At 36.2% G+C, this 26354-nt stretch overlaps 1 protein-coding gene across 1 annotated transcript in view; it reads right to left on the reverse strand.

Moving 5' to 3' along the window:
• Positions 1-26354, reverse strand: part of LOC121411415 (tyrosine-protein kinase Fer-like) — a 72349-nt gene that overhangs the window by 7715 nt on the left and 38280 nt on the right. The window contains 12 exon segments of the mRNA XM_041604141.1: positions 133-315; positions 706-776; positions 779-908; positions 3311-3373; positions 4818-4913; positions 7362-7593; positions 11927-12058; positions 12691-12813; positions 15573-15710; positions 17168-17360; positions 17824-17920; positions 18994-19164. Of these exon segments, the coding sequence (XP_041460075.1) occupies positions 133-315; positions 706-776; positions 779-908; positions 3311-3373; positions 4818-4913; positions 7362-7593; positions 11927-12058; positions 12691-12813; positions 15573-15710; positions 17168-17360; positions 17824-17920; positions 18994-19164 (1629 nt within the window).

Genomic DNA, 26354 nt, shown 5'->3' on the forward strand with positions numbered 1-26354 from the left:
ACAAGTTGAATAGGGTTTTCCAGCACACAGCTTCTAGTCGATAACCTCATGTCTAAGATCATATTCATTTGTGACCCAATACACGCTACCTTTCTCACATTCCAACTATTTGTTTTAGCTTGTTTTACTTACCGCTCCCAGCTTCTCCTCTAGATCAATCTCCTCATGTCTAAGATCGTGCTCGTTCCTGACCCGACACACCCTGTTGAGGAGTATGGCCTGCGAGGCCTTAGTAACGGGCTGTCTGCTGTTCAGCTGGAAGCGGATGAGTTCTCCCACCGTTGGGAAAGCATCACCCTCAAGGCGATACATATTCTAGAAGAAAGCAGAGAGAACCATATAGAGAGGGTATTATTAGAAGATCTAGGTTTAGAACTTAAATCATCTCATATGGCAGCAGCATTTATTTTTCCCATTGAATTCTTAATTATAAACAATTGGAAACCAATTTTTCAAATGAATTCTAGGACTCATAACTGCTTTTATTGATTTTCATGTTTAGATCATTGTTTATTCTACCCTATAATAAAAAAATTTGAAAAAAAGTCCAACCACAGTATCTGAAAACAAGTAACATAACAGAGAAGCAAACAAAATCTTTGCTACATTTTTTTAATACAAGGAAGCACAACTATATAAAGCAAATCAAGGTTTCACACGATGAATGTAAAACCAATTTTCATTTACTTTAAAAATCTGTCATACCTCATCGTTTATCTGGATGGGGAAGTGTCGGACCTTCCCAGCATGCTTTGCCGACAGGACATAGCGTCCCAGGCATCGCTCTTCTCTCTAACCAAGAAATCCCCATCGTTGACCAGTAACATTTCTGTTTCTTTCCTCGGTAACGCACCATGGTAGAATTCTTCCTCCTCGAGGGGGAGCTCTGTAGGTTGGTTATTGCTTGGCTGGATTTGAAGGGGGAAAAAATTAATATAAAATGTTCATGCAATAGTGCTAGAGGGTAATTTGTTTTTAATGTAGATATATTACTGAAAATATAAACAGAGTTAAGTATCTCACATTTGAAATGAATACACATATATGTGCTATAGAGCCTATCTATAAAGGTCATCTGTCAACAATGGTCATCTTATCTGTTTCCATTGGTTGGCCATAATAGACAGGTTAGAATACATAGTACTTATCTGCATTAAAACTAGTGTTCATCCTAGTATTTCACACATTTTAAGTGGGGATTGGGTAGAATTGAAAACATAAGAGTTATTGGCATGATTTACCAGTAAAGTAAACAAGGTGTTACAATTTTTTTTTCTTTTTCAGGAACAAAGCAGGAATTTGGATTTGAATGGGGGTCAATAAAATAGTGCTTTGTATTTTAGTACAGTACATGTACAAAAATATGTTTTCTATGTTTGTTTGTTTTTTCGTTTTTTTTGCTTTAAAAAAAAAAATTAATATAAGTATGAGGGATATGGGGTTTTACAGAGTAAGCTTAAGAAAATGAGTTTCAAGTACATGACTAAATGAAACAAATGTTTCCCCTTTTTCATGATTTCAAATGACATCACAATACATATGTACAAGTGATAAAATTTGATACTTACTGATGTAGAGTCATATATGAACAATTAAACACCCAAATATTTTAGCTCAAAATTCATAAAAAAATGTTTCAGTAACATTATCACTGAAGTGTACCATTGATTATCATTGATATTTTGAAATGTATATTGTACATTTATAAATGTATTACTATGCTTATCTACAATAGAGATACAAAATGACAAAGATTACAAATATTGCTATGGTAACCGCATACCCAAAACACCATGTTTCAGTCCTCTATGTATACGATAACATGGACCCCTAAACCCCATATGTAATGTCAACATGCAGATTCATAAATCACTAATACAAGCAAATCAAAACATGCAACACTGCCTTTAGTTTGTTATGTTTATAACTGAAGATTAGAACATTAAGTATTGATGGTGATGTTGATATTGATACACGTATGCTATTGTCTAATGGTGTTGACAGATACTATGGTGATGTAGTACGATGGAGAGGGTGGAGGAGGGGAGGATGAAGAAGAGGAAAAGAAAGAAAATGAGAAGGACGGATAGGAAAGAAGAGGAAGAGAAAGAGGTAGAGAATGAGTATAAGAAAAAGATGGATAGAGAGGGCAGGAGGAGAGCAAGATGCTGTGAAAGTGGAGGATGATGAGAATGAAGAGTAGGAATAAATGGAAAAGGGGGATGTATGTGCAGAGATAGAAGATGATAATGACCCCCAAAATAGAGGAGGAAGACAAATAAAAAGAGGAAGAGGGGACAACTGTGATGCTAAGATGATGACTATCTGATACTGGTACTAGTGATATTGCTCTTGATGATGTAGCTGTTGTTGATGAATATGATGAGTTTGAAGATTAAGAAGAACATCAGAATGGCAAAAAAATATATTGACTGACAAAGATAATATTGACATATCATTTACAATTAAAGTTATGATGTGGTGGATGATGATGATGACAACAAAGATGATAATGACAATAATGATGATGATAATGACGATGATTACGATGATGATGATAATGACGAAGATGATGATGATGATAATAATGATGACGATTATGATGATGCTGATGACAATGACGACGACGATGATGATGACGGTTCTGGTGGTGGTGGTGGTGATGATTCTGACAATGCTGATGATATTGATAATCAAATCTAACATCTACAACATGCCCAACTATGTCATTAACTATGTGAGATGATGATTACATTATATGATCAAGATTGCCAAATATATTTATAGCATGCAAGAATTCCATTACATTAACATACCATTATCATGCTCATCGTTTTACTTTTCTGTACAGAAATGATATGTACATGCAATTACCCTATTCATTAAAGCAAGGGATCATAAGTAATCTGCTTGACATTTAAAAATACATGTAAAGCCTATGAATGTGTTTATAATTGTAAAACAATCAGTGATTAACAATCGTGACATCAATCTAATAACCCATTTTGGAGTACATGCTTTTCTATGTGTGGCAATATATTTTACAAATCGGATAAAATAATAGTTCAGATTTTAATCCATATTGCAGGGTAGGAGGGTAGGAGCTATGGAGAGCTATAATGAGAGAAAAGTCCATTTTCAATCAAGAAGCTAAGATCTCAAAAACGACCTTGTTTCCAGATTTTATTTCATTCCATAATGCATTGAAGAAATAATCATGCAACACATTCTCTCAAAAGGTAGAATTATTTGACATTCTAAATTTGCAATTCCTTCCCATGATGCTCCAGGATGAGCATGCCGAGGTTACCTTCACACTCACTGCCATCATGGACTGATTAGTCTGTCTTCTGTACCATAACCATGGTTCCCTCTGAACAGTATGGTTGGTATGAACAATACACATAGAAAACTAATGGGGTTGTTCATACAATGTGTAAATCATGCGATAGGGTGTTTCATTATGATGATTTATATGAGAGTAACTATACAAATAAAAACTACTTTACAGAGGTATTTACAACAAAGTCTCTGTATTCTCTACCATAACACTGACACCCATTGAAAAGCACATGTATGGTTACTGTAAACTATATGAGTACGAAAGTTTAGAAGGGTTGTTTACACCTGAATCATTAAATATTATGTAAAAGTGGCAACGGAGCACACTTGAGGATATTGAGAATACACCCACAAGCACAAGGTGCAAATAACAGTGGGTTTGGACATCATTGTCAACACTGATACCGGAGATGTCTGCAATTCTGCCATCATGATCTTAACTATTTATTTATTTCATTTTCTGTATTGTATAAATTGTCTTATGTTCATTATGTGCCTTGAGTGTCATTACTGATAGATATGTGCGCTATATAAATCTGAATTTATTATCATTATTAACTTACAATAATTTGATTTATACAATGCATTGGCTAGAAATGTGTGCTGAACTAAAGCATCAACAAATGACTTGCATGCACATAAACTAATGGCTACATTCTTTAACCACATAAATCATGATAAACTTTCACTAGTTAGTAGCACTTCACAATAAGTAATAATGACTTGGCCTTTTTTACAAATCTTTTTCAAATAGTTGTGTAAATAAACATTAGGTGGCAAAGTTATTGTTATGCAAGAGGACCCAGGGCTATAGAGGTTAAAATATGATCCGTGTCACTTGACTGTTTGATATCGGTCATTCAGCCCATTTTTACAATGAAGTCATCATTCTTTTGCAGCATGTATAACATACACCAAATATAAGTTAATTCTCTCATTTCCAAATTCATAAAAATGTCAAATGACGAGGATATATGTTTAGGTGTCATATAAAAACAAATAATATTTTGTGCAATGGACAGAATGTTTCATTTGGTGAGAGATGAAATTTTCTATCACACATGAACATTCATTATGAATACACCAGCCCACATTCAGATGTTTCAAGGAGATGCACAATTATCAAGTCACTTTTGTTTTAGGAGTGCCTACAAGCAATGACACAATAATATCAAAATATATTGGTTAATAAAAAACGTAAATACCACGAATGTGACAGGTGGATGTTTAAAGTAAACAAGCATTAGTCTCTCATAAGGGTGATCCCAGAATGAAAGAAAAAAAAATTACTACAATTAATCCAACCGATAAAGAAGTTAGAAAGGCCAGGTACCCCAACTACACGTGGATCAAGTGCTGCACTGTGTGGATGAACTTAATTTCACTGATGGGATTTGAACCCATGACCCACTAACTGATTGACAGTAGGCAGTACCACTTTACCACAATACTTTCAGAATGGCTCTAGATCTTACCTCATGTGAGCTGTCATGGCCTCTCCCTTTGAAGATCTTGGTCATCTTTGCCATGTGAGACCTCATACTTTTCTGCTCTGTCGTTGAATCTGTGCTCTGGCAAATAAAATATCAATATGAGTAGAAAAACATCCATTATTAATGATCATATCATACTGAAATGATGATAATGAATGAAGCAGATGATTATGATATTGATGGTGATGGAGGTGATGAGGATGAGGACAATGATAATGATGATGACAATGATGATGATGATTATTGTTGATGAATATGAGAAGGATGATGATGATCATAAGGAGGATGATGACAATGATGACAATGATGGTGATGACGATGATTATTGATGATAAAGATGAAGAGAAAGGAGGAGTATGATGACGGTGATGATGACGATCATGATGGTGATGATGATGATGGTGATGTTGATTGATGATGGTGATGTTGATTGATGATGGTGATCATGATGATGGGTGATGATGGTGATGATGATGGTGATAATGTTGATTGATGATGTTGATTGATGATGGTGATGAGATGATGATGATGGTAATCATGATTTTGATGATGATCATCAAGATGTTAATGAGCTGATAATGGTGATGATGATGATGGGTGATGATGATGGTGATGATGTTGATTGATGATGGTGATGATGGTAATCATGATTTTGATGATGATCATCAAGATGTTAATGAGCTGATAATGGTGATGATGATGATGGGTGATGATGATGGTGATGATGTTGATTGATGATGGTGATGAGATGATGATGATGGTAATCATGATTTTGATGATGATCATCAAGATGTTAATGAGCTGATAATGGTGATGATGATGATGGGTGATGATGATGGTGATGATGTTGATTGATGATGGTGATGAGATGATGATGATGGTAATCATGATTTTGATGATGATCATCAAGATGTTAATGAGCTGATAATGGTGATGATGATGATGTGTGATGATGATGGTGATGATGTTGATTGATGATGGTGATGAGATGATGATGATGGTAATCATGATTTTGATGATGATCATCAAGATGTTAATGAGCTGATAATGGTGATGATGATGATGGGTGATGATGGGTGATGATGATGGTGATGATGTTGATTGATGATGGTGATGAGATGATGATGGTAATCATGATTTTGATGATGATCATCAAGATGTTAATGAGCTGATAATGGTGATGATGATGATGGGTGATGATGATGGTGATGATGTTGATTGATGATGGTGATGAGATGATGATGATGATGGTAATCATGATTTTGATGATGATCATCAAGATGTTAATGAGCTGATAATGGTGATGATGATGATGGGTGATGATGATGATGGGTGATGATGGGTGATGATGTTGATTGATGATGGTGATGAGATGATGATGATGGTAATCATGATTTTGATGATGATCATCAAGATGTTAATGAGCTGATAATGGTGATGATGATGATGGGTGATGATGATGGTGATGATGTTGATTGATGATGGTGATGAGATGATGATGATGATGGTAATCATGATTTTGATGATGATCATCAAGATGTTAATGAGCTGATAATGGTGATGATGATGATGGGTGATGATGGGTGATGATGATGGTGATGATGTTGATTGATGATGGTGATGAGATGATGATGATGGTGATCATGATTTTGATGATGATCATCAAGATGTTAATGAGCTGATAATGGTGATGATGATGATGGGTGATGATGGTGATGATGATGGTGATGATGTTGACTGATGATGTTGATTGATGATGGTGATGAGATGATGATGATGGTGATCATGATTTTGATGATCATCATCAAGATGTTAATGAGCTGATAATGATGGTGATGATGATAATGAATCATCACCTCCCATATCATCATAATGAGTATAAAGGATGGCAAGAAAAATTCTTTTATACAGAATCCCAAAACCCAGAAACCCTATTTTTTAAGTAATAACTTCTCAGCTAATATCAGTTAAGTACAAGAAATAACAAAATTGATAAAAATATCAATAAAGAAGGAATCATTGAATTCAGGTTAGGGTTCTGAATGGAGAGTGGTAAACACAGATTGGTTTCTTTCCAATGTAGAGTGTGAATATGAGATATCTCACCTATTTAGATTGGGGTTCTGTTTGAGATTTTAGAGTGACTAGTCTTAACCCAGAACATTATTCCTCAAACTAATAATTCCCTGGCTCCTATATGAATTCGGAAAAAGAAAAAGTAACAATGCATGGTACTAAGGAGGGTTCCATGACATTTGCTCTGGCGACAATTGCTCCGCTCTAAATTCCACACACTAATTGAATGACCAACTTAACCCTAGATTTAAATCTGTACCCTAAAATCTCACCCTAAACCCAGCATAAAACCCTACTGCAACCCTAACCCTGCATCTTTGACGAAATTAAGCATGGAGCAATCGTCGTGGGAGCAACTGTCATGTCCCCCTAAGGAGTGCCTCTTCGTGAAGCTAATATGAATATGAAATAAGTAAAAAAAAAAAATCAAGAGTAAGGAATATGATTTACATGTGGACTCACTGAGTTGAGGTTAGGACTCTGTATGGTGCTTCGGGTGGAGAGCGTCCCCGTGCCGCCTCCTTCCGGGAAGACGATGCCGGGCGGAAGGTTGTCCTCGTCCCCCATCTCCCCCAGCTTGGCATCAAGCATAGAGTACTGAGTAGCAAGCTTGGCTTCTTGACACCGTAGCTCCTGGATCTCCCGGCTCGTGTCCCGGTACTGCTTCTGTTTGGACAACAGGCTATAGAGAAGTGGATGAAGGAAAACAGAGGGGGCAAAGTGTTTAATAGAAGTGGCAAGGACGAACGTTTGGTGATAACATTATGAACAAAACAGTTTGGTGGGTCTGCAGGCCTACCAACTTTGAAGTTTTATTATGAAAAGCAGAAATTCCCTTGGCTCACCACAGCTTCAGGACAATAAACTATCATCGTCTTAAAACCACTGATTCAAAACCACCTTTAAGTCTGGCATTTTATCAGTTTAAATACTCTATAATAGCATTATACACTGTATTATTACTATTAAAGTATATACATAACAACAGACTTAAGGAAATGACAGATAAATATGCATGCATAATAGACAACTAACATCAATCAATATAATCAATGAACACAGATGACCACTATCATCAACAATGTGCATTTAGTCAAAATGCAATAGAAATGGTCTGCAACACAGCTACACAATATCATGATAAAATTGATATATTGTTACATTCTAACTAAAATGAATAGGCAATTTTGGGTCCATAATTTATCATTCCCCAAAATGTTGTAAACAGTCAAATTCTAATGTGAGTTTGATGAAAAATTTGCCTTGAACTGCTTTAAAAACCAGAAACCGTCTTCTCTACCCTATCTAACTTATAAGGGTCTCCGAGGATAGGGTCATGAAATGGTGACACAACGTTTGCTCCTGCAACATTTGTTCCAGTCTTGATATCTCAGAGGGCATAGGGTTAGAGTTAGGATTATAATAGAGTTTTGGGTTCAGAATAATGTAAAGATTAGCGTTTATTCAGTTTTGGAAAACCTGCACGTTAAGCCAAACATGAAACCTACATGTAACTTCCGAAGTTAGTTTTCATGTGTGGCTTAACGTACAGGTTTTCCATTGGAGCAATTACTGCCAGAGCAAATGTCATGGAACCCATGAAACTGTCATCCCTAGTCATTATCTCATCCCTCATCTCCACATCTCCTTGTTCTAACTGAAAACAGTGGTTTCTGAACATTCCCTGGCAATTGTTTGACAATTATTAATTAGGGACAATTTTATTGTCATAACATGGAAGTAAAGCTAGACATAATCAGAAAAACAAAAAATATATATTGTGCAGCCCTAGAATGTATTCTTTCATGCAGCATATCTCCGTAGAATGATATAGCAGCATTCTTATTTCAAGCAAATTTAACACATTCTTAAAGACTGGTTTCAACATTCATTTTAAAGTAAAACAATGCAAGACTTTCATAAAAGCAGAAAGAGCAAATCCTGATCAGCCATTGTAATTTATTTTTTAAGTTAAAGATAAATTCCAGTTTTGGTAACGATCTCAAAATGACTTTTGACAGAATCTAATATAATAACCACCCAAGTGTCTGTTTGTATGAATAAAACATATGTGCCAAAGGATTCTGGAAGAAATTGTGTAATTGCTGAGAAATAAGCAAAATAAGCGCGGATTCGGTCACTTCCGTCGGGTCTTTATTCCAGCAATATTAATACACTGTCCCACGTGTGCCTATCTGTGTTGGTGATCTTCAGTGTGAACATTTTTCAGCATAGATTTCAAGATTTCACAAAGTTCAGCTTATGTAACTGTACCAGATCTAGATGCTATTCTGACAATTAAGCCTGGTTTTACAGACTTTCTCATGAAATCAGTGTTTTCTGCAACTACTGGCATTTCTCTTTAAGACTACATTCTTTCTATGAAGACATTGAAAATTAGATAAGCTTGATTCATTATTACCATTTTTCCATTGATTACACATGAAGAAGTGTATCTGTCACATCAAGCAGTTTGGGTTTGAAATTACCAATATACATGTTTGGAATTAGCTACAGCCATTATCATCATGAAATTATTAACAGATTGTTGCACATAGATACTGTTTAGAATAAGTTCTACCTAAAAATAATATGCAACAAATATGTACAGCACTTGACATTAAAACCTGGACCCACTGGACGATGGAACCAAAACGTATTAACAATGGATACAGCAGGCAAGCAACATTTTGTGGCGGCTCCATCCGTTTTCATCCGCTCCAGACAATGGACAAAATGGGGGAACAATGAAATCACAGTGGACGGATGCTCCATGGATATAGAGTGTATGAAACACGAATGCAAAGAGTACACAATGGATACATGACTTTTTCCAACGGATGGCAAGATTCTTTTCCTTTTCACTTTCACATTCTCTCTGCATCCCTAAGTGCAGTGGGACCAAGCCTTTAATGTTTCAAAATGCTTTATATAACTACACCAACTTCAGCACAGCTAGCATAATCAGGCATGCAAATATTTACAGAATTTCTTCCTACCAAGATTTATCCACTTATCCACAATACCTCTACCTAAGTGGCTAAGGTGCTTCATGAAAATGTCTCATTATTTATTTTTCATAATTACTTTAAGCATTTTCATTTATTCACTGTATGATAAAAGAAACAGAACATATGGGCTCTAATACCTTCCTCAAGATAACATGGTCAGGAATGAAACCCTAGACTTCATGTCTAGTTAGGTGCCTTGATGATGCAATACTCAAGCTTCATGTGCAATACAGCAAACATGAATGTTGTCATACACAGTCCCATGCTATATATAGGAGCAAGATATCTGAACAAAGTGTCAAGATCATTCCCAAAGTCATACTTTCTATGGTGCTGTTCCACTTGAATCCTCATTAACGCTGAATAACCGGCACGTCTGCATTATGATAATTTGAAAAGTGTGAATGCATCCTCAATTCTGTGTACAATTTTTGATGCAGCGAATGGGCCATGTTCACATTTATTTTTTTTTAATACCTCATGCAGCAGTAACAGCAGTGGCTAGCTTGGATTATTTTTTTATTTTGAAGCTTGGGAAATATATAAGCATAAATTGGGACTTATATTTTTTATTCTTTTCAGGCATTTACATATTATAAAATGTAATGTGGGTTTACAGGTGTGTATATTACATGGTTCAATGATATCTTGCTCCTACATAATTAAGCAGCCTAACATATGAGGAGAGCAAGCAAGCCTTGCACTTACACAGCCATGCAATAAAGAAGGACAACATTATTCATATAATATAAGGCACAATAATGATATGAACATTCATTTCATGCAAACTTTGTTTCATAAAAGCCAAAGTTGCTAACTATCATTACTAAATCTCTCATTGACTAAAAAAAAAGAAACCCTAAAGAAACATCCCTGAAATTTACTTGAATAGATTTAATATGATGAACACCTTTTAAATACACTCTAGAAGTGTGTATAATTCAAATGATTCCAGACATAGGAAGACAAAAAAATCACTTGAAAGTAGGGTTACAGAAAATTCTTTATTTCCTCTACCTTTGCTCGCAAATGTCTTCAGCAAAATATAATACAAATAATGCACAGGATTGAATGTGCGAGTGAAACAACACATGCCAAGTGCTTTTGAACAATATTGTACATACAGATGTTTGCATAGCCATTTGCATCACAAACTTTTCTGTTAGATAAAACAGGCCGACAATTAAATACATGGCAAAAAATTGGTTACAAGTCCTAATGATATTAAAGAAAGTGAAAATCAGTCCTAACTAAGTTCAACAGCTCTTCACAAGTTTATGCATGACTTTAAAATCAACTGGTGAGCCCTCCTTGTGAATTTTTCATTCAGATGAAATTTGAAATTGAGAATTTTAATCAACAAAGTCTGGATTTCAACTGAAACTGATAAGAATGGAAATAAAGAGAACTTCATTTAGCTCATAAGAAAGGGTCACTAATCAATTGTAAAGTCATTCGTAATTTTAAAAGAGGCTTTAGGCAAAAGTATGTGACGTGTCTTTTAGCAGGAATAATGCTATAAATGGGAAACGCATCTTTTAATAACAGAATTCCTGCATTAAAATCACTTTGTATATGATGAAATGTGAACAGGGGCGACTCCAAAATTTTAAAATATAGGGGGTGCAAATAGCAAGTTTGAAAATAGAGGGGCGCAAATACCAAATTTGAAAACAGAGAAGCGCAAATACCAAATTTGAAAATAGAGGGGCACAATACCAAATTTGAAAATAGAAGAGGCGCAAATAGCAAATACAAAAATCGAGGGGGGGGGGGCACCGATGACATTTTTCTTAAATTTTCCCAAGATATTGATATCTATATTGCATGGATTATTCTAAAAATATAAAGGGGGGTACTACCCTCACGCCCCTGACTAGATCCGCCACTGATGAGGATTGTCAATTACAAGCCGCTTGGGAGTTTCCTGCGGGATAGTACTGGCTCTGGCTTTTGACAATGTGCCTCATGAAATAAGATCTAGGGGAGATTGTACAAACTCACTCTAGTACAGCGCCCTCTTCTTTGGGCGAGGGTGGGATAGCTCGTATTTCCTCATCAAGGTTCTTGAGTTCCTGTTTCTTGGATGATAGTTTTTCTCTCGTGTTCTTTAGCTGCTCATCTAATGATGAATGCCTGAAAAAAGAGACAGAAAAATGTAGCTGAAATTCTGTCAAGCTAAAACAAAAATTTAGGTAGATACGCACTGAGCCTATGTCGTGTTCCTAGCAAATGAATCTTTGAACTCTTGTTGGAATGCTCCCAAGGGAGTGGAGAAAGGTCATACATTGCATGCGGGCATGCAGGGATCCGATGATCAGGGTAATCAATAATTGCAATGTAATATTAATATCATCATCATCATCATCTTCATCATCATCATTATCATTGAAAATAATTGTAGCTAAATTTGATATTCATTGACAGGAAATGGTATGTAGAAGCAAAGTAAATAGATGGAATGCTTTAGAACCAAATAAGTTTCTTGAAATCAGCTGGAGGGAAGGGACCCCCAATCTTCCTTCTTAATTTCAGGCAGAATTGGTTGCAAAGCTACGGTGACATCGCAATAGAGGAAGCCAATTCTGAATAGTCATTAATATTAAGAAATCTTCAGGCCCTCCAGGTGTGAGGTCATAATGAGCTAATATAAAGATGAATTATTTTTTAAAGATTACATTCTTTTCTACCGAAATGTGCATACTGTGTGCTTGCCAATTTTTTTTTTTAATTCTAGTAAATCGAAGCAAAGCAGAATGTTGACTTACGAGTGTTGAATGGCTTCAATTGTGAGGGTGTCAAGTACTATAGTGTTTTCTTTGAGGCCATCGGGAAAGTCTTCTGAGGGTGAGGGGTCAAAGGTGAATGTCTCCATGGCAGGGGGCTCCATTCTAAATAAAAATTAAAAAAACAAATTCTGTTAAGTTGCAGAAGCATGAAGTTGGAAAGAGGTCTACATAGCAGGGGGTTCCATGATAAATGATAAAATGACAAGATATTCTGAAAAGTTGGAGAAACCTACAAATATGTAGTTGAAATGAGATCTACATGACAGGGGGTTCTGTTCTCAATAAAACATAGAAAACATATTCTGTAAAGTCACAGAAATACACAAACATAGAGTTGGAATGGGTTCTACATAAAAGGGGACTCCATTCTGATGATAAATAGAAAATAAACTGTTAGGCTGCAGACACATCAAATATATGGTAAAGTTGCTGAGAGATCTAAACAGAAATGGGTTCCCTTTTAATGATAAATGGACAATATATTCTGTAATGTTGCTGCAAGCAAAATATATTGAAGAGTTGCAATGAGGTCAACATTTATTCTAATGATAAATGGAAAAGAAACTGTAATTTGCAGCAACATAAAATAGTATGTAGTGGAGATGCCACGAATGCTGCAAAGTGTGTGGTTCTATTCTAAATGATAAATGGGGGAAAAAAATCAAAGTTGCAAAAACATCAATTAGAAATGTATTAGGATCTACACATACTGGTTAATAGTGACAAAAGTTTAAAAGTGGGCAAGTAGTAGTCTAGTGGTTCAGACTCTCGCCTTTCAAACAGAGGGTCGTAGGTTTGAATCCTAGCCATGGCATGTTTTGCTTTCAGCAAGAAATTTATCCAAACTGTGCTTCACTCGACCCAGGTGAAGTTAATGGGTACCCAGCAGGATTAATTCCTTGAACGCACGAGTGCTGAAAGGAAGCTTGAGCTAAAGTTGGGGGTAATAATAATAACAATGTGCCTCAGCCTACATCGTTTCTAGATAGATGGCACTATACAAATGCCTTTACTACTTCATAATCAAACATGTATACTTATTGAGAAAACCCCCCCACTATTTTCAAAGTGATATCCAATGGTAGGAACTAATAAAAAACACACACATTCCAAGGGTTCATATTCTTGGTATATTTGGGGATAATTTCAAAGAAATATAGTCAAATAGGACCTACAACACAAAGAAATGGTCATCAAATCTCCAATTCCTCTTGATATTTGCCAAATGATTTGCAACTCTGAGGGATTTATGCATTATTTCATGCCAACTATTGAGAGCGGAATATTTAGAGTCGTGATGAATGGTTTGAAATGTTTGCCTGTCAACCTGTGTGCAGTCCCATGAATTAATTAATGTGTATGCAATGCATGCGACTGCTAAGAATTACATCAAGTTAGTATCATTTTGTTGATTTCAGTCACTGACAACAAACGCCAAAGTGCATTACTAGAAAATACATTCGTGATCACTCTGAGAAAGTTTTTTTTTCTCAATTCATACTCAGAACCAGGGGAGTTCTCCAAGAGGCAGCTTGTCAGTGACTTACATAGATTTGTTTTAAGCCAATCAGATGCAAGGATTACAGTAGCTTATAACAGTCATTACAAGAAAACCACCGACTATTTGTTCCCAAGACCTACACTTTGAAATAGGATGCCGATGACACTACGGAGTGGAAACTATCTTATCTCATTTCCCGATCACATCGAGAGTCTGCCATAGACTTGGTTATGATTCATTCAGTACTGGAGATGTAGGCAGAGATTTGAGTTGATAGGCTACTGGAATGTAAGACATATCACAGTAGACCAGTCTTCATCACCATGAGCTTCCGAAATAATATGCTGTTTTTATTGTGATCCAGGGCAACTAACTTGCCTGGCCCAGGCCATGTCATAAAGAGTTTGTAAGTGCACGTCATAAGCCTGCTTCTCAGAAATGAAGGTGGTAGGTTTAGTCAATCTATATGAAATGACCACCTGGTGAATGTTTCATAAAGCTGTTCCTAAGTTATGAATGACTTTACGCATGACTGGTGAACCTTTCTTACACACTAAATAATCACCAATGAATATTTAATGGCGAATATCATTTACCACAAGGATCACTAGTCATTCTGAAAGTCACTCTTAACTTTACTAACAGCTTTATGAAATGGGTCCCCAGATTTCTATTCTTTCAATTAAAGCTGATCAAGCTGAAATCTAAAAATCAGGCTGATGAAGACACATCCATTATAACCATCCTTGGAAGTGACCCAAGTCTTGTTTGTCAATCTAATATCTTAACATCACTGAGTCTATCATAGTGTTGCTGTGGTGAGACAAAGACGCACTGGTTCCTTTGCCGCTAGATTGGAAACACAATTTCTGAGTCAGAGAATCTTGCTCTATGACTACATGACTTCAATGACCTTATACCTTTCCACAATCCACAAAGGATTATTCTTCAACCTCAAGCATCTGTGTTCAGTCCAATAGCATAGACTCAATGACCTTTGACCTATTCATGATCCATGTATTCTTTTCTTCAATCGATCCAATCAATTGGTACTTTATGGAAATCCATCAGTGTCATAATTTTTTTCTACAGGAAATTTGCAAACTGTCCTTTGTAAACAAAGATGAACGCACCAAATTGTCAAGAAAACAATCAATTTATGAATATACATCATATCTAGAAAACATTTTGAACCAACATGTATTTTAGAGGTGGGTGTTGCTGGCCTTCCATAGTTGAGGTTGATCATATCACTTGCAACTCTTTGAAAGACAGGGACCAATATTCATTGCTCTAATGCAGATTCAATGAAATTTGACCTCATCAATGACCTTTGACCTAAGCCATTTACGTTTCTTACCTGTAATTTTCCACAAAGCTGCTGTATTCCTTCTCTGGTCTTATCTCCACCATATTTTGCATGATGCTGTTGTAGTAGGAGAGAAACTTCCCAGATGCGGAGTTGATCAGATTACAGTGCTCTACCATCACTTGCTTGCTGTGAGTTGAGCAAAAATATTGATTAATCAAATTCATATCTTATTGTTCGAAATTGTTTGAAATAGACATCAGCAATGACATAATCCGAAAATTTGTTTTTGCCCAATTGATCGTGAGCCGGCAGCCACTGTGCAGCGCCAGATCGACGAGGCCCTATCCCTTTAATTGTTGAACGCCAAACAGGGTAGCAGCAACTCCCATCTTTTTAATGTCTTTTGGTCTGGACTCCCGACCTCCCGGTTGTGAGATGGACGCTCTCCCAACTGAGCCAACACACCGGTCATGACCACATTAACCACCTTCTATTACCAATCATGACCTGTAACCCCCACACCTAAAATAAATCACCAAAACATGAATTTTTAGATCATTAGATCATTTTAGATCATTATTTTCCGAAAGCTATAAAATGATATACTGGTATATCATAATTTTCTACAGGTACCCCTTTTGGGGTGCCTGGATATGTATTTATCCTTGCCGAAATTAAGTGCACTGTGAGAGTGACCCCTTAATTTTGATTTAAATTCCTATGTTAATACTGTATATTACTTATTGTCTTGTAATTGTTTTAATCTGTAATTCATGTTCATTTCAGTTTGTACTGCGAGACATGATGTTTTTAATAAAATCCATTTATCTATCTATCTATACAACTTGTAAAAATTGACCAATCATAATCCACATTTATACTTGGTTGAATGTAGAAGATATTCAGCAAGAGGTTCAACGAATGAGGAGATAACAAGGTTTTCAGTTTGGGGTTCACTTAAGCATGAGATGTGTACCAAATTACTATATTTTGACCAATTACAGAGAACCTTCCCTGGTGACTTATAGTTTGTTATGGGATGTCAGGTCACAACTGTCATGGTCAAATCTTGCATTTTCTCATCTAAAACACTCCTTCAAGTGTGTGAAGACCATTCTGGATCAACTCAACTCTTCGGATGTTGTTTGAAGGTTTGCATGGTGGCATGTACACTTGCTGATGTGGTTTACGGTACACCATGTGTGTTATAGAAACAGTGGATAGAAGAAGAGAAGAAATGGACAGGCGAGAAAGTGGAGATTTGAGAGTAGAGTATTCTTTCTTGAAAATAGTCCTGAAAAGGACTGTAAACCAGAAGGAATGTTGAGTGAGAACAGCTTGAGTAGTAGAGAGACTCGACGTTTTGGACAGGTTGACTGTCCGTCTTCAGGAGTCTCAACTCTTATATTTATGAATATATTGCACATCAAACCAATAGTCCAGAATTACTGAGTCCTTTGTTGCAAAGAAGCATGGAAATGTACCATGATAGTCAGTGTAGGTACTATATAAAACACACTTGATTTCATGAGACCTTCAACACTAGAAACACTGGGCTATATATGCAAATGGCTCAATCTTCTTGGAATCCAGACACTCAATATAACACATATTTGAACAAACCAACTCAAAGCATAACTTACATCTGAGCGACCTGGCTCTCTTGGGTCTGCTGTAAACATTCCAGTAGCCTTGGAAGGATGTTGTTGCGGTAGTGCTCTTGGTGTAACCCTGCCGCCCGTAGCGACAGGACATAGTCGTTGTGTGCCTTGTGCAGTTTGATCACACACTTCTTGTACTTTTCCTTGGCTCTGTCAATGTCTTTGACTTTGTTACCTGAGATTAGAAAGATGAAATTGTAGAGAATAAAACTAGAGCCCTGTAACACACACCTTTACATTTGATCATACATGTAGGACCATTACTTGCTTGATGTGTGGAATAGCTATTGTTGTAACCTATACTGTATTGTGATTTGATAAAGAGCCCTCGTCCTTACTGTAAAATTTGCCTAAATTGAAATATTCTATAATAAAATACAAAAGAAATATTGAGTGAATATCATCAACTCTCCTTTTTACCATATCACTGTATTTTGCATGTGAAAATTAAGTTAACTTTTAAAATGTCATAAATTTTTTATTATCTTACTACCAACTTGAAATTTCCAGTGACATGCTAGTTTGAAATTTTGTTCTTTATATTCAAATTAAAGTAATGTTGGGGTGGATTTCCTCTTTAAGTACATCCTCATCCTCTATTCCCCTTTAGCATCTGATCAACCATCTTAATCTCTCACCTTTCTGGAGTTGTTCCTCATATTTGCTTTTACTCTCCCTCGCTTCCCGAGCTGATTTCTTGTAAGTACTTAAGTTTTCATCCACCTCTCTCCTTGCCTACAGATAATAGAAATTACTATGAGTTTTACAAAAATAATTGCAATAAAATCGAACAATTGTATACATAGCTCAATCCAATGTTTCTAATCATCGCATATTATTATTTTGGGGGGCTACTTTTCACATATTACTGCCTAAATCTGCAATATTGGATAAGCTTTTACATTGCAATGAATGGGGAATTTCCATAGATCCTTATTCAAGTTTCAATGGTTATTTAGAGCATTTTGGGGGCAAAATCACCCCGAGCCCCCGTGTATCCTTTTCTGCTCCACCTTTAGCATGCTACCCTGATCAGCTGCTTGGGCATTCTAGAAACTCCTTCCTACTGGGTATCCATTTACTACACCTGAGTGGAGAGTGGAAAAATGGAAAATCAACATCAACACCTTGCCAAGGGATGTGAGTGTTGAGGTGGAACTTGAACCCCAGTCCTTCTGGTTCAAATTTTGTAGACATAAAAAGTTTTATATTACAATGAAAGAAACCTGCCATTCTTAAAGTCCAAAGAAAATCAAATAATAAGATCAACATAAGTTGAAAACAATTGGACAAACAACAATAATGCTGTGAGCATTAAATATCAAGAACTCTGATGGTGTGGAGATTCTTGATGCGAAATATTTGTGTATCATAAATGAACCTTTAGACCAGGAGTTTGGACATTTAGACACTGACAATATACCCCAAACATCTCCTTTGGCTAATTCTAATAAAAGCACAAGGTTTTTGTCCATTATATTTTGGTGAAACCTCCATTTCATGTTCCCCCATAAAAAGAACATCTTTACATTTGGACAGACTTGAGAAAAGTTACATTTTAAGTAAAATAAGTAAAAAAAATCAGGAAGATGTTCATGTATGACATCACACATCTTGGTCGCATTGTGAATGGGAGGATGTCCACAGCATTAGTTATCTCAACTTTCACATGCTCATATAACTCAGTTACCGGTACTAATTATCAAATTCTTCTCAAATTTTCATTGACCTGTCTCATTGATTATCTGTTTTATACACGTAACTCAACTGGTTTCAAGCGTCTCATTCTCCTTTTTCAAGAGTAATACCTTCATAAACTCGGAGTCTATCCTGGTTCGTTCCTGCATGTACTGGCGTTTGGACTCCTGCTTGTCTTTGATGAGCAATGTAAGCTTCTCTATGATGTTCTGAATCTCCTCTGCGTTATTCCGTATCAATTTACATATTCTGTCCGTTTCCTCGATCAGGTGATTCCATGCCTGCATCACGATAGGAAATGATTAAGAGATAACATAGAACTGTTTCCACGACAAAAAAATGCAGAATTGTTTCATTGGTGAAAAAATACAGGACTTTTTCAATAACAAAAAAATGCAGAACTAAGACATGATGTATTGTAACTTCAACAATTTTCATCAGATTTTGAATACATTTTCACTGCTTTGGTTTTTCGGTTGGTTTTATACATGATTAAACACAAAATACATGTATAAATGGAACAATATGTATTTTAAACAAAGAAACATATATAACAATAATTTAATCAAAGAATATTGAACAAACAAAGGAAACTTAAATCATAGGAATGACCAACTTCTGATAAACTTAACAAAGTATGATCTTTTTTGTGGTCCCTGAAATAATAATTTCTTTAAAAAAAATTTTAATAGAAGAAATTAAAAAAATGCAGGAGCCTGTACTGCAAGATCAGTTTAATGTACATACTTAATTTTATTCTATCAATTAATTCACATTATTTCCAGCTTCGAGTGCCCTTTAACCTATCTAGTCTATATCCAAGTTCCAATGGAGACCACCTTGTCTGGACCACAATCCTTTGCAACCTTCATCTATATTTGGCTCCTACCAAACAAGGATCTACCTATTACTGGCATCAACACAGTGTTCACATGAGGAACAGTGTCTCATTGAGAAGACACTTAAGCAGTTTCCTTTATTCTGGATACTATTAGCAATATCATGGAGTATGAATACAAAAGGGAACGTACAAAAGGAATTCTACCATAGCCAGAACAGAATAGTATGTGGTGCAGATCCTAAGTACAAGAATGCTACTCAATATTTTGCTGTAAATGACTGAAAAATGAATAAATCAATAAATCAAAAATAAAATACAGAAAATAATCAAAAATTGAAATTAATTTATTTAAAACTGCAAATGCAAACAAATTATATTGAAAATGAATGTTTTCAATATCATTTTTTATCTTTATCTTTTTTCACAAATTCATTAATATTGCATACTATGTTGCATGGATGGAACTAATTTTTCATGCTGGATGCCAAACAATAATGAAGGGCATCAAATGACTTTGGCAGTGGCAAATATGAGATTTATCTCAAATTTTGATTATCTGTGAAAATAGGCCTAAACATACATTAAGACGTCAAATGAGAGAAACTTACACCAGAACTGGTCATTCACTCACAATCTGAGAAGAACAAACATTCTATAATATGAAGTTCTGTGACAGAAATACCTTCTGGTATTTGGATTGCAATTATATTCAAAGGTCAAGACATTCAAGCATAATTAGAATAATTATATACTTGTGTGAAAGTCTTCAGATTTGGTTTGAGGTTGGGTCGTCTTCATTAAAATCCCCTAATTAGCACTTTGCCCTTGAAGTGACCACTTGCATTTAATGCTATCAAGATTTTGTCTGTAACAGCTCGATCAACGCCTGAGGAACCAGTTTTACAGTCTTGGGGAAATGCCAGTGGGTGGATTTACTGAAAGAAGGTGGGTCAATATGTATAAATCCTTCACAGAATGGTTTAAAGTACAGTGAACTATATTCATTACATTCTTTGATGAGGCTTGAAAGCAAGATGCTGCAAGTGAAGGTATATACGAGCTGTATCGGATTATGTGTAGAAAAATCACACACAAAAGAAAGGTATAATACACCAAGGTTATGTGGCATTTTATTTTTATTTGTCGAAGGAAAGAGGTAAAGCAGATGGTTGAGGAATCTCATGACATTCAATAATTTGAAAGTAGTGAGATTTGATTGATTCAATCTTGCTGAACTACTTGTACTTAAAATCTAGGACACCATTCTCATTATACCTTCTTAAGCTGGTTTACTGGAAACCGGTTTAGGAAACCAGTTTGGAAGATCGCATTCCCATTTGATCACCCGAAAGTCACGGTTTTCAAAACCACTTCATGTGAAGCGGTCTTGTTGCCATGGGAACACTCTCAGTGGGGTGACATGTTTCGTGCAAAATTTGAAACCGCATCGTAGGAATTCCACACATAGTGTGTGGAGTAGCGTGTTCCAAATGTGCAAAGATGGTGATTAATTGGTATTTTTTTACCTGATTGCTAAGAAAGCATGAATGCTTGTAAGCAAGCAACCAGAGGACCGACAGCTTAAGGTCCTCTCCGAAGGACCTGGTACTGAGGATTAATGCCTTACCAAAGGGCACTAGAGCACCAAGTGGGAATCGAACCAGGGTCACCGGAATACGAATCCCCGGCTCTGCCGACTGAGCTATTGCACCTCCTCTTGAAGATCGCTTCCCGAAGAACGGTTGTGTCCTCACGCTAAAACCAGTTTAACGAGGCAAAGCAATTTTCAAAAATACATCGTGAGGTAGTTTTCTGAACCTGTCCCTTGGAAGATCGTTCCAAGATCGCTTTAAAGAGAAAGTCCAGTAGTTGCAGTAAACACTGATTTCATGAGAAAGTCTGTAAAACAAGGCTTAATTGTCAGTATATCATCGAGGATATAGATCTGGTACAGTTACATTAACTGAACTTTGTGAAATCTTGAAATCTACGCTGAAAATGTTCACACCGAAGATCCCCAACACAGATAAGCGCACGTGGGACAATGTATAATTATTGCTTAGAGCGTCGGGCCCGACGCCCTACCCGAATCCTGTGCTTATTTGCTGATTTCTCAGCAATTACACAATTTCTTCCAGAATCATTTGGCACATGCGTCTCATTTATACAAACAGACACTTAGGTGGTCATTTCATTGGATTCTGTACGAACTCATTTTGATATCGTTACCAAAACTAGCATTTACCTTTAACCGTTCTCATTACATGTTAATTCAGTTTCCAGTAAACTAGTTTTAAGATGGTAGTGAGAACGGTGTCTAGATGTAGACTCGGTTCAGAAAACAAATACATGTATCTGAAATAAATCAATTGACTTCATATCATCTGTAAGGATTTTTCTTTTTTAATGATTTGAAACTTAATCATACCAGTATGATTTCATCATATTTACAAATTTGAGTGTTTTCGGCTTGAAAAACTATCTACATGTATAAATTAGACCTACAGCATATGTATTGCATGAACAGAGAACCTACAATCTCTGTGCATATTATATACATTAATCGCATAGCATTGCTGTAATTATTACAAATGACTACATTTATGCATGCTTTATTGCCTTATAATGTAATATAACTCTGACCACAAATCAATTACACATATATCACACACACTAAATACTAATTAAACTTAATGAAACTGCTACTAAGACAGAAAATCAAATTCATTAATACCTTAAAGGGGGCAGTTCTTTATTTCAGACTCACACGCTGCAGTGTTGTTCTTAATACAAATGTGATTTCGGAAAAGCGGTGTTAACTTGGGTATAAAAGATAGCCATTTGTTTAAGTTTGAGAACAGTATGTTTAAATGCATATTTGATGCAGTATTTGGTACCCTGGGGTACCAAATAATAATCTGCCATTTTGTTGAATTATTTATTTTATTTTTTGCGCTGTACCCTGGGTTACCAAAAAATGTGTACAAGTATATTTTAATGTTTTGTACAGATTTTTTTTTCTTTTTAGTGATCTTATGTAACAATTAATGCATGCAAATGATAACTTTATTCTAATTTTCATGTTCTGTTCTAATCTTCACTGTTCAATAATGATACCTGTAGTTGTCATTATTGATCTTATGTCTTTGAATTCAATTCAATTCAATTATTTAGTATAACATAATTTGTTTACTATTATTGGCATTAGATTGTATCAAAGAAAGGAAATAGGCGTTGTGATCATTGTCCCCATTCATTGTCATGATTGTCGCACCGATCGTACGACCGTGGTCACCATGACAACAATGTAACTGTACACTATTACAACACGAGATGGCGCTGCACAATGCCGTACCCCGGGGTACTACGGTACCCCGGTGTACGGCGTGGTGCATATTTTAATGTCTTAAGGAGTAGCAGACAAGTTTATATTAAACTGTTCTAGTGGCCATGTAAAAACTGTGATCAATATGTTGCAATCTGGTACCTACATGTAAGGGTCCTGGGGTCCGTTGCAGAAAGAGTTGCGTTTAGAACAAGTAAAAACATCAATAAAATCTTAAATGCGCGCTGCTGATTGTTTGAAAATCAAATTGCGTTTGATTGCAATTCTTTCTGCAACTAGCCCCTGGACAATTTATGTATTATTGGTACCAATGCTAACTCAATGTGATCATGATTTTAAAAGGGCAAAGTCCACTCCAGCAATAAGCTGATATGAATAAAAGGAGAAAAATACTAGCACATCCATGATGTGGAGCTCATCCGGCATCTCGCAACGAAATTTAACACAATTTTAATTTCAGCCCAGTTGACACTTTTGTGAATTATATTGGTAACATAAATTGAGGTTATAGAATTGAATTGATGAAGAAATGACATAGAAGCATTTTTTGGGATCTATGAATAAATTTCATAGGAATTAATTGTGGACAGACGACAGACAACGGACGCCACGCCACGGCATAAGCTCATCTTGCCCTTCGGGCTGGATGAGCTCAAAATGTACCATAACTCTGATAAATTCATCAAAATCTGACGAAAAGTTATGACATATCATATTTTTTACAAAAGCAAATCTTTCTTATCTTGTGTACATTTTCGATGAAATTTTCAGCATTAAGCTTGTTTTATTCAAATCCACTTTTTTTTGTTGGGGCGGACTTGCCCTTTAAATACACTGAGGGTGTTCCCTATAGCGACGGACCAAGACTATCATGAACTGACGTATCGAATCATTGTGGCTAAGGTATCCATTTCAATAAGTTACAATGCCATTAGACATGTCACTAATGCTGACTGAATGATATCAAGCTACCAGGCAAGAGACAGTCGTCTACCGCTACGAACACGATACTGATCATCGAGAAATGGGATACCATTCCCTGATGAGAGTTAACCAACTGGCTACCAAACTCTCTAATTCCTCCAGGCTTTTTACGGGGACCATCCAGTTGCAGGAGGCAATAGGTTATATGCACCTATGATGCAATACATGGCCACAGATATAATTATGATTCCTGGATGCAAACAATGACCTTCTCTTACACAGTGCATCCCAGGATAAAGGAAGCTGGGATTGCCATTTAATTTTTCCAAAGTTATCAAATGATTTATGGTATATACTGCTTTATTACAATGATTAAAAAAAAAACAGTTTCACAGGAAGGATATGAAATGACAGAAAACTAAAGCCTTGCAGCAGTTACTGCAGATATTACATTGTGGTTTCTGATGTTTAATGTTCCAATGTTTTGTTTTTTTTAGTTTTTTTTCTGCATTTTGTTATCTTTTATAGAAAATGTTTGGCATGATTATAAAAAGTACAAGTGACCCGATAAATAATTAAGAACAATATGTGATGGCAAAACCATATCTTTTTCTGTTCCAGACTCTTTCATTTGGCCTGTTCTAATGCTTGTTCGAAGGTCTGCTGTAAACTTGCAATGGAGGCACTTTTTGATTTGCACATTGACATTGGTTTCACCGTGCCATGATGTAATTTTCACACACAGTGCATGTGTCCACTCCTCATTCTCCCCCCAACTTGAGAATATTCATCCCAATGTGCATCGTCCACCCACATTCAGTCAGGCCATGTTGTCTACGGAAGTCGAAATCCTCAACAGATGGATCAAGTTTGAGGACCAAGAAAGAAAAGCTTATTCTTCAGCAGGACGTCAACGTGGGGAGGTCATGCATTAACATACACCTGCCATCACCATGTTCTCATTCACCAAATCGATAAGTGCATAATGTTCCTTAGTCTGTCCTTAGTCTGCTGGGCAAACCCTTCACTCGAGTTAAGGGTCTGAATGTGCAGTCTACTCATGCCTTTTGTACTGAAGGCTCTTAATTAGAACAGCAAGCAAGCAGGTTTTGTATGTGCTAGTCTTTGCGTGGAGGCACACTTGTGGATCAAAGTTCCAATCAAGGTATGTGCCAGCAGACTAGTCTGTCCTCGCATCTGTCCAAGGACTGCTCAATGCCTCTTGAGTAAATGTAGATCCATTCAGTTGTTTTATGGACCTACTGGGTCTCTGGACGTGTGGATTGTCCTATGGTTCATCCTAAAGATAGTTCTAAAGTATTTCTATCATGAGATTTGTTTTAAACTGTGTCATGAGACTTATTCCTACTCCTTCTTCTTCTATTTTGGTACAGTCCATCCCTAGCATATATGCTTCGGTCTGACGCAAGGTATTCAAAGGGTGTGATCATTCAGAATCCTCCCTCAGTTCCAAGGTTTGCCCTCATATATTCAAATGAGTCGGTTGTAAAGTCTGTTTGAAGGTCTATCTCATTCTTTCCTGAAGACTTCCGTACGGTCTATTCCATGTTTTATAATTAGGTCTGTTCTGAGATCTCTCCTCAGGTGCTGCATGTCTTAGCGTCTATTCCAAGATCAGGAACCCATATTAAAACGAATAACAGTGATTAATCATTAATTTGAAAGAACAATTCTGATTGCCTCCTAGTCAGTCTACTAAACAAACTATGCATGGAACAATGATCTTAATAGGCCACCTCATTCAGTGATTAATCACTGACCTTTGTGTTATGGGGTCCTGTACTCTGTCAACCTCATAAGGTTTTTCCCATGGCATGAAATGAAATTAATCCTAAAATCAGTCTGGACCCTGTAGCATAAAGCTTATCAATCGATCGTGGGACTGATATTTGCAATTGATCAAACACAATAATCAATACAATCAATCATAGAAATTAGCCCCTGAGATCAATCACTTAGTTTCATGTTACAGGGCCCTACCACGGTCTGTCCTCTTTTGACTTCAACAAGATGATGCCCATCGATTCTTTTGTTATAACTTAACAATTAAATGATGTATTTGTTCAATTCGCTTACACTGTTGTGCAAGCTTACATGTATGTTTGCTTCATTTTCGCTGTTCTTCTTTTTTTGTATTTTTAAAAAACTTCTTTCTACAAAAGAGACCATTGAAATTATCGATACGTTTATCTTATGCAATTGTTCCGTTTCATTGTTACTTCTGCTGTTAATGTTCTTCATCAATAGTCAGGACCCATCCAGCTCCACACACAAATAATGAAGAGGAAGTCCATATCAAACTTTCTGTTGATAATTAAGATTTTAATTGACTGCCTGCA

This window comes from Lytechinus variegatus, chromosome 3, assembly GCF_018143015.1.
Source record: "Lytechinus variegatus isolate NC3 chromosome 3, Lvar_3.0, whole genome shotgun sequence".
In the NCBI taxonomy this organism is placed as follows: domain Eukaryota; kingdom Metazoa; phylum Echinodermata; class Echinoidea; order Temnopleuroida; family Toxopneustidae; genus Lytechinus; species Lytechinus variegatus.